This window comes from Falco rusticolus, chromosome 15 (assembly GCF_015220075.1).
Source record: "Falco rusticolus isolate bFalRus1 chromosome 15, bFalRus1.pri, whole genome shotgun sequence".
NCBI classification, from domain to species: Eukaryota; Metazoa; Chordata; class Aves; order Falconiformes; family Falconidae; genus Falco; species Falco rusticolus.
The window spans coordinates 22801012-22813963 of NC_051201.1; the positions used below are offsets into that span (position 1 = coordinate 22801012).

General features: G+C 45.9%; 1 protein-coding gene across 4 annotated transcripts in view; it reads left to right on the forward strand.

The window, feature by feature from the left end:
- Positions 1 to 12952, forward strand: part of PLEKHG4 (pleckstrin homology and RhoGEF domain containing G4) — an 89944-nt gene that overhangs the window by 51771 nt on the left and 25221 nt on the right. For all 4 annotated transcript variants that reach the window (XR_005107681.1, XM_037409148.1, XM_037409149.1 and 1 more), the window contains exons 11-13: positions 7309 to 7447; positions 9937 to 10059; positions 10611 to 10802. Coding sequence is in view for 3 of the 4 variants with exons in the window: in XM_037409148.1 (XP_037265045.1) it covers positions 7309 to 7447; positions 9937 to 10059; positions 10611 to 10802 (454 nt within the window). In the remaining variant the exon portion in view is untranslated. The remainder of the gene's footprint in view (positions 1 to 7308; positions 7448 to 9936; positions 10060 to 10610; positions 10803 to 12952) is intronic.

Consider the following 12952-nt stretch of genomic DNA (forward strand, 5'->3'; position numbering starts at 1 on the left):
GTGTTCTGCCATGAGATGCCTGCGCGCTGCTGCTGGCAACACAGAAGAAGGTGACAGACACTAAAACCTTTGGCCCTTAGTGCACGGGTGGCAGCACCCTTCCATAGCCTTACTTGCCTGTGTTAGGTGGAGGGAGGAGCGCACGGCAACATTTCTATCCAAACACATACCGTGCTGCTTGGTATTCATTTTCATTACAGTCTAACCTGTTCCCTCTGTTTGTGTGGTGGTTTTAGCCTGGTAAAAAGCACTTATGCTTGCATTTAACAAACCTCATGGCTCTGCACATAAAGGAGCGTGGAGCCGTTGCCATTCTGAGTGTATGAAGGGCTGTATGGAGCCAGCTGTGGCATTTGCAGAGAGGTAAAAGATTGCAGAGTTCTGTCTAGGTAAGTTTTCATTGTTCTTTTAGGCTTTTCATGAAATTATCCCCCTCAGCTCCCTTTCTGCTGTTTATTTTCTGCTGTCTTATGTCCTAAATCTTCCTGGGTTCAGTGGGAATTTACCCAGAAGACTCTGGTTTTGCTTGTTCTTGTTTGCAATGTCTGTCGTGCCAACAGGGTATTAGGTAATTAATGACACACAGTGTGTTTTATCTGTTTAAAAATATTATGGAAAAAAATTGCAAAAATTTTCCAGCATAGGATGTTAACTGAACTGCCTGAAGTTCCTGGCTCAGCCCAGACCATCCCACAAGCGCTGTTTTTGATACGGCTAAGTTTGGGTAGATGTTTCTGTTGCTGGGGTAGTTAATAGCGCAGTCACTGCTATTATATGTATCATAAACACTGGGAGTGTGCAAAAGGAGGACCTATCAGGGAAATAGGTATGTGGCTTTAAGTGACAGTGGGTATATATTTGAGCAGAACATCTTGAAGCCCTGGTGGTCCTAACTCCAGGAATGGAGCTGTTAATACTAGTGCAGTTGACCTAGATAACAAGTGTAAACATAAACAGGTTAGTGTACATGGGACGAGGTTTGGAGGTAGAAGCTGTTTACAGCTGGTAGAAGACCACAACTTGATGCTTGGTGTTCCCAGAACAGTGTTTCCACATCCTATCTCAGGCTCCACTGCAGGATGAGCTCTCCCCATAAGCATGCTACTTATTGGTTTGGGATTTCTTACAGTATTTTTTTTTCCAGTCAGTTTTATGAATCTTTCTGGGATTTAAAATCAACCAGAGTCTGAATGCAGTTTTATTGTAACTGAATGCAAGCCAGGCTGGGGAAAGAATCAAAGGTCATGGTTTGGGACTGCACTTGGACACTTCTTTAACTGTATGCATCTATCCCTTTGCTTTTAAAGGGACTTCAGAGTATGTTTCTGCTAAAAACATGTTTAAATGAGCCGTGCTCCAGAAGAGAATTCTCTCAGCAGTTATGGTCTGCGGTGTGTTGTATTAATTGGATGAGTTCCTCCCAGTGCAGGTGCTTGTCAGGTGGCCTGGTAAGGAGGGAGTCGGTCGGGTCTGTGGTCTCAGCTGGATCCACTGTTCACATCATGAATGGCTGGAATCCCACAGGCAATCCCAAACCTGGTGTTTGCCTTCTGTGCCTTTCTAAGGACACTTCAGGGTTCTAAAAACTGTACCCAGTTCTTTAAATACTTTTATTAGGTAATTAAAATCACTGTGGCACTTCATGTGCTGCAGAGAATAATTACAGTTTATTTAGCAATATCTGCATTAGCTTCATCATGGCCAGTTTGAATCTTAACCTCAGCTGCCTGTGAAGTTTTCAGCCTGGAGAGCAGGAGCGTGCATTTGAGGTTGACCACCTTTTTGGGGATCATTGCAAATACGGCAGTTATATAGGTTGCTACCAAAATGCATTAACAACTGAGAATGGCTCTAATGCATTGCTCTTCCTGTGAAACAGCTCTTGGGCACGCAAGACTTCCCTTGCAAAGTAGGAAAGATTTCTTCCCAAAGCATTGTTCAGGATGTTTAAACGATTTGTAGCCAAGGTATCAGCATAGATGATCTGGGCAACGTCCTTGGACTAAACCATCCTTTAAATCTCCCGGCTGCCAGAACCTATTAATTTTCTGCCGAATCCTGTAGAGACATCCACAAGGGCAGTTTGGCACCAGAAGTGGAAGACTAGATGAGGCCAATGTGGCAACATCTGACTGTGTTTCTTCTAGGTTACAGAATGATCAGGGATATCTGACTTTACAGGGCAAGTTAGCTGTGATATTCTTGCCTAAAAATCATCAAGTACGCCAGCAAAAGTCAGTATGTGTTGTGTTTCTTCCATTCGTGAATTCTTGCCATTTAAAATTAATCAAGGTTAGTCAGAGGATGAGCTCTGAATTTAGCCCTCGCTTTAGATCTGTTATTCTTGCTGTTGGTTAGAGCAGTTTTTCAAGGGGCAGGCAGTAAGCTGCAGAATGGTGATGGTTCTGCTGCCTCCTTCCCTGCGCCTTTCTATTTGTGTCTCACTGGCAGCGGCAGGCATGGCTCATGCAGCACCTGCTTTTGCAAGCCTGCTGGATGCCTCTTCTGTGGCCATCAATTTTCAAAAATAAATCAGGTATTTTGCTTTGAAAACTAAAGTGTAACTCTCCAAGACTAGCTTTTTTTGAAGGATGGACTCAGACAGAAATGGTCTCTCTAAATTATAGGTTTAAAATTACCCTAGCATTATACAACAGCTTGGCGCTTCTCCAGAAAACTGAAGACGTTTGGAACCTTTTCCATTGAAATGATAATTGCCCAATGAAAACAGGATTTGGGGAAACATAAACTGACATCAAGCTACTCCTTGTTACTATAAATTATATTGACTCTGCAGTATTGCAAAATTACTTTGAATGATTTGACCATGGAAGAATGTAGTGAAAGACTTATTACCACACTCACCTGCGCAGGGAAATTGCAATGCATCCGAACAGATCTAAGCTTAGACAAGACTTTCCACTGACTTCAAACAACTCTACTTTTCTTCCTCACAGTTGCGCAGGCCACTATTAAAATATCTTTAAGGTGCTTAAAAACCAGGTGTTTCCCTTTGTGTGACAGGATGGAAGTCACTTTTTCTTCTTCAACCAATTTTTCACTATTTTGTTTAGTCCAAGCTGCCTTGAAGCCAGTGAATGACAGGGATGAAAAAGTCTGACTCTGAAAAAGAAATAGGTGTTTATGCAAGGTATCATTTACCCATGAAACTCCTGTTGCAGGATATTGCTGAGTTTACTGGCATACTAGAAATGATTGAGGAAGAATTTTTAAAGATGTGGATCAGCAAATGGATGGGTAAATAGGTAAACAGACATACAGAGATTTGGGAGAACATGCTTAATGCCCAATCAGTACCTTCTGTGAGCACTGGAAGTGCCGAAGTGAACTGCAAAAACAAACTTTCCCATGGACTGTGAGCGATGTCTTTGTTTGGCTCACTTTGCCCATCTACTTTATGCTACAGGGTTGGAAAGGCTTATATTTTCCTCTGTGTAAGAGAGTAAAAGATGGATGTTAGGGATAGAGCCCGTCAGGCTGGTAAAAGTGAACTGTCAGAAGCTGACAACGTGTGAATGGAGTTACCTTGGAGATGCAACGGAAGACCAGCAACTAGACGTTGAGGTTTTAATGAATGCCTGCCAAGCGAGGCAGAACATGTGAAATCAGCATGGCCAGACCCTGAAACAAAGAGCTGAGGTGCTGGGATGCTGGAGGAACTCAGCAGAGGAGGAGGAGGAGGAGGGATGGTGGTAAGGCCACACCTGAAGTCCCTGTGGGGCTCTGAGCCCAGAGGAGCTGTTTGGAAACATTTTTCCTGGGTGGCTTGTGTGTAGTCACTCAGCAAACCATTGGCAGGACCAAGAGAAGAGGCAGCCTTGGGCTGTGCCCTGATAAGTCTATCAACAGCCTGCGCAGGCATTCACAGAAAATAAAATTACTTAAATGACAAGAGTAAGGGATTTTAAATAATTATATATATGCTAAACAGCCCCACTTACAGATAAAAAATAACTAATTTCCAGCCCTTTTACCTTAAATGAATTCTCTGTCCAGTCCCTGCTCATAGTATAAACTCTCAAATGCATCCTAGACTGACTCTAGTTTGAGCTGCCTACGGATCAGTAAGGTATTCCATGTGTGCATTCAGTAACAGGACATCACTTTTGGTACCCTTGAATCAGGGGAGATGGAGGGAAGGTAGCTGAGTATATGTAGATGTGTGTAGCTGCTGCATTTGCCAACACCTGGATCACATCTGATGGTGCTGAGGGCTCGGTTCTAAACTGGTAGCTTGCTTTTTCCCTGCCACTCTGCTGCACATGCAAGGAAGTCTTGGTCTTACTGAGATCTTTGGAGTCTGGCTCTTTATTAATATTTCCAATAATATGGCATAAATCCGTCTATGGAAAAACGTGTGTGGGGCCAGAAGAGCGCTGTCTGGGGTGGATTATTTTTTCAGTCCTTCAGCTCAGCAGCAGGCAGCTCACCCAAGCTCATTTTCTTCTCCTGAAGCGGGCTCCTCAGGGCTCAGGGGCTGGACTGGCAGTATTTTATTACTGCGTTTTTGAACCTGACTTTCCCTGGAGTGGTTTGCTGGTCATAAGTGTGCTCCAAGAGACTGGTCTTGTCCACAATGCCTATGAATTCGCCTCTGTACACAGTAGGCTTGTGATAGGCTTATTTCTGTTTCTGAAAAAATATTTGCATTTGTTTTGTAATCACCTCCTGTCCCTCTACCTTGAGGGTGATTTTTCCCACAGTTGCAGTGCTGTCTTCAGGAAAACCAGTGTTTTGTGACTGGGAAATGTGCTGCCTGCTGTGTATGAATCTGTAGCATTTAGAGCCTTGCAGCCCAAGTTATGACTGACTCCTGTCAAGGAAAACTAGTCAAAATTTGAGACAGCTGGGGTCCTGTTTCCTCCATCAGGCATGGAGAGGAGTGGAGTGGGACTCCCTGGCTTCCTGCCCCTGTATCAGGCCACACTCTGCGCTAGGTCAGCTAACGTAAGACCTGGAACTCTTGTTTCAAGTTTCTATGCCATGAGGTTACCAACTTGGAATATCTTGTTAAGCACTGAAACCACGTATGCTTTCTTTATCTTGGGCTTGGGTGGATGTATGGGCTCCCGTTACAGACAAGTGGGTCAATCTAGCTTGTTGAAAAGCGCCATCGGAGAAGTAGGATCAACACCAAAGTGATTTCCATGGAAGCTCAGAGAAAAGTTAGAAAAATATTTTGCCTTACGAGAGCATAACCGCAAATGTGTGCATGTAACAGCCTGTAATGTCTAAAGTTATAAGTGCTTGCTTGTCTGTGCCGGTGGGAGGAAGAGCATTTGCTGTGTTGCTGTGCTTTCCTGAGTGGATGAGAGCATTAAATTAAATTCCCCAGCAAGGACTTCAGAACCACGGGAGTAAGACCGAAGGGTGTCTACCTGTCTGGCCATCGGTACGGTGGTGCTTTATTCAGAAACTAGGACCTGACAGATACACTCTGCTGCACAAAACCTAACAGCATTAATGTTGTTACCAAATATAACTTTCAGCGATCTTCTGAACTGTTTCTCATTAGCTGTCCTAGCTGTGTCACTGCAGCTGATGGGAACTGGCCTTCAAGAACCTGCTTTGTAAACACACTTTTCAGAGCTCGGCTTGGACAGTGGTTATGGCTCTGCCGCTGGAAGCCTCCTGGGTTGGATCTGGGTCTGTCCCTGGGAAAGGATTACAAAACAGGAGGCTCATATCATCACTGTTTGTTTACAGTGGTTTTGGGAAACGCAGGAGCGGCATTACAGCTAGGATCTTTCCATGGAAGCTTGCAGATTCTCTGTAGAGAACCTGTCTCCTCTGCACTGCGGTAGCACTGATCTTAGTCCAGAAACAATTCGGGTATTTTTGGCTGAACTTTGGAGAAGTTCATTTGGTCTAATGGCATTTTGAAGAGGAAAAACAAAAGATTCTAAGAGCCTGAGGTTTGAGAAGTTGGCTGTTGTACACTGGGTGGAATTCTGAATGGAAAAATCCTGTGGATTTCTGCTATGCAAGAGCTAGTTGTCCAGACCCATTGCACTACCTCATGTCAGTTAAGTACTACCTAAGAACTGTGGGGTGGTTGCCACTAAATGCTCATATTCGGCTGCATTTCCTATGTTCAAGGTTGCCTGCAACCCAAGACATAAATAATCTGTATGCTGAATTGATTGTATTAATTTACATTTACAAAGCTTTAAGAGTTTTAGCTATCTATTTCATAAGTGCTTTTGATAATTTTAATAATATGATAAAAAAAGCCATGCTGTCATAAGCCAGAAGGTTGTAAGACAATTGCAAAATGAAAGCTGGTTTAGGGTGAGTATGGGAGATGGTCAGGTGGCTGAACACGCCAGCGCAGAGCACAGCCCAAGGAGGCTGTATTTTGTTGTAGGTGTCTGTTGAGTCCATATATAGTAAGAGGAGGGAAAATATAATTTATAAAGAAATATAAGAAAGAAAGAATAAGCTTGAATGCTGTTCTGTCTCTTGAATCCTGGGACAATTCACCCGAGCCTGTGTTGCACACATCTGACAGGAACTTGCTAACATTCATCATCTTGCCTAGACCCTGGCAAGGGGTCCAGCAGATCCAAAGGCACTGGGCTCCAGCCTGAGCCCCTCCATTCCTGCCTCTACATGAGGATGTTGACTTCTGCTGTGGCCGGGCTGGCAGGGAGAGTGCTGCCTGGTGTTGCCTGTTGGGCTTTGGTCGGCGCAACTGCCTGTGGAAGACGGGGAGCTCTGTCTATGAATCTTTCCAGTACGACATCATAAAATTGAATTTCTCTTGGTGCTGGAGTGCTGGACACTTTGCATTTTTGTTTGGCTGATAGAAATCCTAAGAGTGAGTGGAGCATCAGGTGCTTTATGTTGTTGTCACTCAGGAGAAATATGCTTCTGAGTCGTTGCTTATTTACTTATTTAAATTTAATTCAAATGGTGTTTTAGACACTGAGACTGCCTGACCCTGTGTTTTGTGAAAGCCCATTGAGGCAATAATCTGTATTTATGAAAAGCCGAGTATCCTGTCTGAAAGTGTGACAAGGACAGTAAATTTTGCAAGGAGCCTGGCTGGGAGGAGATGCTCTTGTCCTTCCTGCCAGGTTGTCTGCATTGGGATCAGAGTGGTGAGTCACAGGAATGTGCAGGGACCAGCATTATTCTCCTTTCTGCTTCTGTTCTCCGTAAGGAGATGGCTGTTATGGGAGGGAGGACGACTGAAGTGCTGCTGTTAGCCAGGTCACGTTTGCATGAAGTGCTGGGGGAAGGACCTAATGCAAAACCCCTGACCAGACTTGTGTCCCCTTCCAGAGACGCACTTGATGCTGCCAGTGTGCTTTATAATCGAGTTGATGAGGGCGTTCACCGGCTGGTGATGCTGTCAAACAAACGCATTCAGGAACTGGAACTGGTGATGGAGTTCGAGAAAGTGGAAGAGTGTTTTAAGGAGGTAAGGCCTGTCGGTTCCAGTGACTACCTGCTGCCACCCTCTGACCGTGCGTCCCGCAGCAGGTACTGGGCCTGTTGGTCTCCTGTGTGATGGTGTAGAGTGAAGCCTGTAGGTCCTTAAAAAGAACAACTGAACATAAGAATTTGACATATTTTTTTTCTCCAGATGTGAGATTTTTTTTTTCAGATGTGCTGAGAACCAAGGTACTGTTTTGACTTGTATCTCCTGATGCCAGGTGAAAGTCTCCTGGCTGCTCTTTAGGTGTGGGTCAGTCAAATGCCATAACAATCTGTGATGTTTTTCCATACTTGAAGACCACACTGTAGTGGCTCATCGGTAAGCTGTACACTTGGAGGCGGGATGTCTTTTTATGTTGTTGAGCAAAAATACCCTCCCAGCAAGACTATTGAGGAGCCCTTCTTCATGCTCCACCTTGAGAAGCAGCAGAGTGATGACAAGCTGGTGATGAGTCTGTGTGTCCCCTCTGGGCTGTAGGTCCTGCAGGGTTTGCCTACATCCTGCTATGGAGTGAGCCATGCACTGCAACCCCCACGCGAGCTGCCCATCCCTGCTGTGCACTGTGTTGTTTAGATTCCTGTGCAGTACTCGGGTCTCTGCTATCTGATAAGCCCCAGGCACACTCCTTCCCCTCTGGGTGCAGCCCCAGGCACACTCCTTTTGCCTCTGGGTGCAGCCCTGCACACAGGCTCGAGGCAAGGGAGCAGCCTCCTGTCCTTAGCCCAAAAGCCATGCTCAGCCCTCCCCACCTCTCTGCACTTCTGTGGGAGCTGAAGCTTCCCTTCACAGGGTGCTGATTGAAACTCTTCACAGCTGTGGAATGATTGAAGAAAACAGGCACTGGCTTTCAAAAAGACCTTTGCAACCTATAGCTGTGTAGGTAGAGGACCTTAAAAACTCATAAAGTAGCTCAGGCTGCCCGAGTGTCCCTTGAGGTCTGATCAGTTCTTTCAGTGTTACAGATGCCTAAGCCTGAACTCAACCTCGAGATTACGGAGTCGCATAGTCTCTGTTGCTGCAGCTTGTCAACAGTGAGAAGTTTTATTTATCACTTACTACCCTGTGTCTGTGAAGGGTTGTGTGCTCTTTGGAGCTCACCTTAGGAACCTGTGTCCTTAAAGATCAGTACTAGGACCAGTTTCGCCATTGCTCTTCTAGGATTCTGGGCTATTCTCCTCTGGAGAGAACTGAATTTGCAAAGGAGGCTGTAGCCTGCCTGATGTTTTCACAGGCCAAAGTGGATCCAAGAGTTTTAATGACTTCCCATTTGGAGGTAGACGCTCAGGCGCCATGTACTATGTGTTCAGGACAAGAAGTGTGATGCAAGAACCTAGAAAAACTGCCTTAAACACACAGGTTCCTAATACCAAACAGAAATGAAAAAATGCACAAAGGCAGGCTCTGCAGCCTGCCCCTGCTTTAAGCTGAACTCTCTTTTGATAGAATTAAGCAAAGCTAACTGCTCCTAGCTTACTTTGCTTGCAGATCACCAGTGATGGCAGCAGCTGCTCCTGCTTTTAAGCCTGCCTAGGAGCTCTAGGCAGCAGCTGCAGTAAGGGTCCCATTCTGGGAGCCCACCCCCATCTTCTCGTGGGCTTGGTCTGTGGGCACAGACCCTCTCTCAGTTCACAGGACTAGGAGTTTGTCCTTGACTGTGGGGCTGAGTTGAGATATGGATTTAGATAATACAGGAAAACAGGATGCATGGGAATTAAGAAACATTTAGCCTGTCCCTTCCCTGAGGTGCAGCTATGCCTGAAGCATTGCAGACCAGTTTACTGATGAGTTTTTAAAACCCACTGTTGATGGAGATGCTGTGTTACCCTGCCCGGCCTCCTGTGTCTGCTTTGCTTTTAGGACGCTTTTGTTAGTCTTCTATCCATGTTTGAGGATATGGACTTATAACTGCAGCAGTGGCTGGGCGCTGCTGAGGAACCTGCAGTTACTGCATAGCTTTGCAGTGAGCTGCTTTCAGAAAACCAGTAGGTGTGAGTCCTAGAGAACCATGAAACATTGCAGAAGGGGGAGAATCTGTCAGTACGTTCATACTGATGTAGTTCATGTCCTGCCAGTCAGAAGAGGGAAGTGATGTAGGAAATCTGGCTGCGGGGAGATTTTATCCCACTTGGGGGTAACAATAATAAGAACATAAGGCCAGCCTGCAGGTTGCAGAGCTCGCATTAGGTCATGGCTCACCCGAAACAGAGCCCAAGCAGCTACTTGCTGTGTTTATGCCTAAGGCTATTGAGCAATAGCAGAGCTTTGCAATTACTCAGTAACTTGAAGTGGAAAGGCTCCTAGCAGGAGGCTCAGGCTGAAATGCTAGGATGGGGGGAGAAGTGTACATGCACATTCTTTCCAGTAATGAAATGACCAGTTAAGAGAGCAGTTCCTTGCTCTTTCCACATGAAGGCCTGCCCTGGTGAGTAGCACAGGGTGACTAATAGTGGAGCTTCTCCCTTTTCTCCTAGGTCAGCGGTTGGATTGAGAATGTTGGCAGAAAACGGCTAAAGGAAACAATCAACCTGGATGATTCTCTGGAGATGCTGCTTCAAGCACAAAAGCAGTTCAGGGAGTTTGATCTTGTTGCCAGTGTAAGTGTTGTCTGATTGGAAAAATGTGTTCCCCAGGGTCTGATTTGGTAGCGTATGTGCCTTGTACATGCTCAGCCAAACCCGTGATGCTAAGATGGCATTGGTAGAGGGTTCATCACCAAGGTGTGTGTCATTCCTTAGCACTGTTTAGCCTCCCTGCTCTCTTGTAGACAAAGCCACCAGCTCAGCACATTAGTAGATGGTATTTGCCAGTCTTCAGGAAAATAACTACTGTGATAGAAGATGGATTTTTTTTGGTTACTCCCTTGATGTGCTTGTGACGCTGCCTCTGATCTTAATTGTCCGGTGGCCTTGCTGCATAGGCCTTTACAAGCTGCCATATAGGCCTTTACAAGCAGCTGTGTGGCTAACATAAATCATAAAAGAGGTCAGGGTTCTCTAGAATTATTCTGTAAACAAGTACACCCCTGCTCCTGTGATTTGAACCTTAAGAAACAGTCTAATTAGCCCTAGCTATTAATGACCTTGAAGACTTATCTACTGTCCGTGTCAGGTCTCTATCCTCAAACGCAATCCCATTTTGCTTTCAGGAATATTGCAGAAGAGGGCAGGAAGCACTAAAGAAGATGGATCGATGGGAAGACTTTCCGTCTGTGGATGTGCATTCTTACAGGGGAAAGCTGCAGAGCTACAAAGATCAGTTGGAGGAGTTCTGCACTCAACTGGATGAAAACAGGCACCGAATCTGTGAGACGGTCAGGCTGTACGAATTCTTTGACAAGGTAAGACAAGGCGTCTTCTGCACAGAGGACGGAGTAAAAAGCCTGCTTGGACTCAATCCAGAACTTGCTTGTTTATGAAAGGTGTGAAACAGTGTGTGTGCACTGACAGGGAGCTGGACCTATGACCTGTCAAAGCTCCGTCATGCTCATATGTCTGCAGTGATTTTTTTCAAGTCAGTATGTGGAAGAAAGGATGGATGTGTATTCAATAAAATGTCTGCATGTGTTAAGAACAGAGGTCTTCCTGTCTCAGCTGTAGCTTTAGGGCCCCTCTCATGGCCACAGCAGACAGGATTATGGTGGTGCTGGCTCTGACAATAAGGGCCAAGAGATTGGTTGCTTGTCTTGGTCACCATGCCAGGGTAGGCTACCTGCCTTGTGTTCGTGCTGTGTCCTTACACGCTGGTAAATTCAGCCTGTTGACACATCAGGAGTAGCACCCTGTGATTCAGCCCTAAATATAGCCCAGCTTCTCTCTCGTGGAGGCCTGTGTCAGGAAACGGAGCACCAGAACGGGGTGCTGGGAAGTGTGGCTGAGCAAACGAGGGGACTGGGTTGGCCCAGGCATCTGGAAAGCAGGAGGAGGGGATGTGTGTGGTGACTGTGCTGAGTGCCTGGCCTTCTCACCTGTTTGATTTAATGCAGATGCGCCCATTCAGCAGACCTGCAGTTGGATTTCGTGTCCTTTAATTTCTAAAGTTGCAGATGAATAAACAGTAGGATTTTCTAAGTGCATTTTAAAATACAGCTTTGGCAAGCACTGAAGGCCAGGGAGCCTGTACTCCATTTATTCCACACTTGTACAAACATTAGGTATTGAGGTTCTCAAATTCCAGAAAGAATAGACACTAAAAGTTAAGCTGTACCAGATGTAGGTGGCACTTAGCTGCTGTCTCTGAGCTGCCTTGGCAGCCAGAAGTGCTCAGAGGAGGGGGAAAGAAATTCAGTTAACATGAAAACATCGAGAAGCATCCTGTGCGAGGGAGGAAAGTAGAGAAAGCAGCCCAGAACATTGCTGTCAGGACATGTACGGATTGCGTTTGTTTGGTGATGCTCTGCAGGTCTGCTCTAGATCATCTGTACAGTTTCTTGTGAGGGTGCAGAACACTCTTGCTATGGGAATATGTAATTTACTTTTTCCTCCCTGCAGTGGAGAGAAAAGTGCCTCTCATGCTGTAAGAGAATGGCAAGAACCTGTGCTCTGCTCACTCGCTGAGCACAGACATTCAGGGCCTGCTCTGGTCCCTGAACACCCCTTGCCGTCATGGGGGGTACTCGGAAGGATCCTGCTAAGGATGGCTTTTGTCATTGTTCTTCTGATAAACTGGGCCACGTAAAGGTGCCAGCCCTGCTCGGCATATTGGCAGTTCCATGGCCAAGCCAAACGTTGGTCCTGTATGAACCCACCCCGCCCAGCCTGGAAATCTCTGGAGCACCAGACCTGGACTATAGCACACGATGGCTGATCCATTCTCTGTTCAGGCATGGAAACCACATCACGGTGGCAGCTCTTGGGCTGCCAGGATAGTTGGTGATACGTGTTCTTCCACAGTTTCAAAGCTTTTCAAAGCCTGGGCCGTTCTTAGAGGCTCAAGTGTTATACAGACCCCAACAATGGCCCATTTCTTTTCTTAGGGCATCATAGCACCACTCATACAGCTTCTTTTTGGTGGATGACAACTGGGGATGCAGTCCTTGGCAGCAACAGCATCATCCCTCTTGGTTATGCCTTTCATGATGCACAGCCCCAGTGAAAACTGAACGATAGCAGCACAGTGTGTCTGCACACTGCTTTGGTGTGGAGGAGAGGTATCTCGCTTAGTGAGGGAGGAGGATTCTTATCTCACTGGTTTCAGAACTATAAACAATGCCAGTGTTGTAAATATAGCATGTGTGTATTCTGAGCTGATGGCCAACTGAAACCAGGGGTTGGGGGTTGGGAATACATCCTGCAGCTGTAGGATGAGTGCAGAAATTGCTGCGCAGCATGAAAGTTCTTTCAGTGCTGGTTATTTTGATCTTGATCTCCAGAATACTTTCTGCCTTCCCAAAGCAAAGTCAGTGGTGTAGTCTGGGAGGTGGGGGGAAAGCAGAAGATGTTATCTAAACTGATTTCTCTCTTCTGATGCTGACCTTCTCTTCTGCTTTGA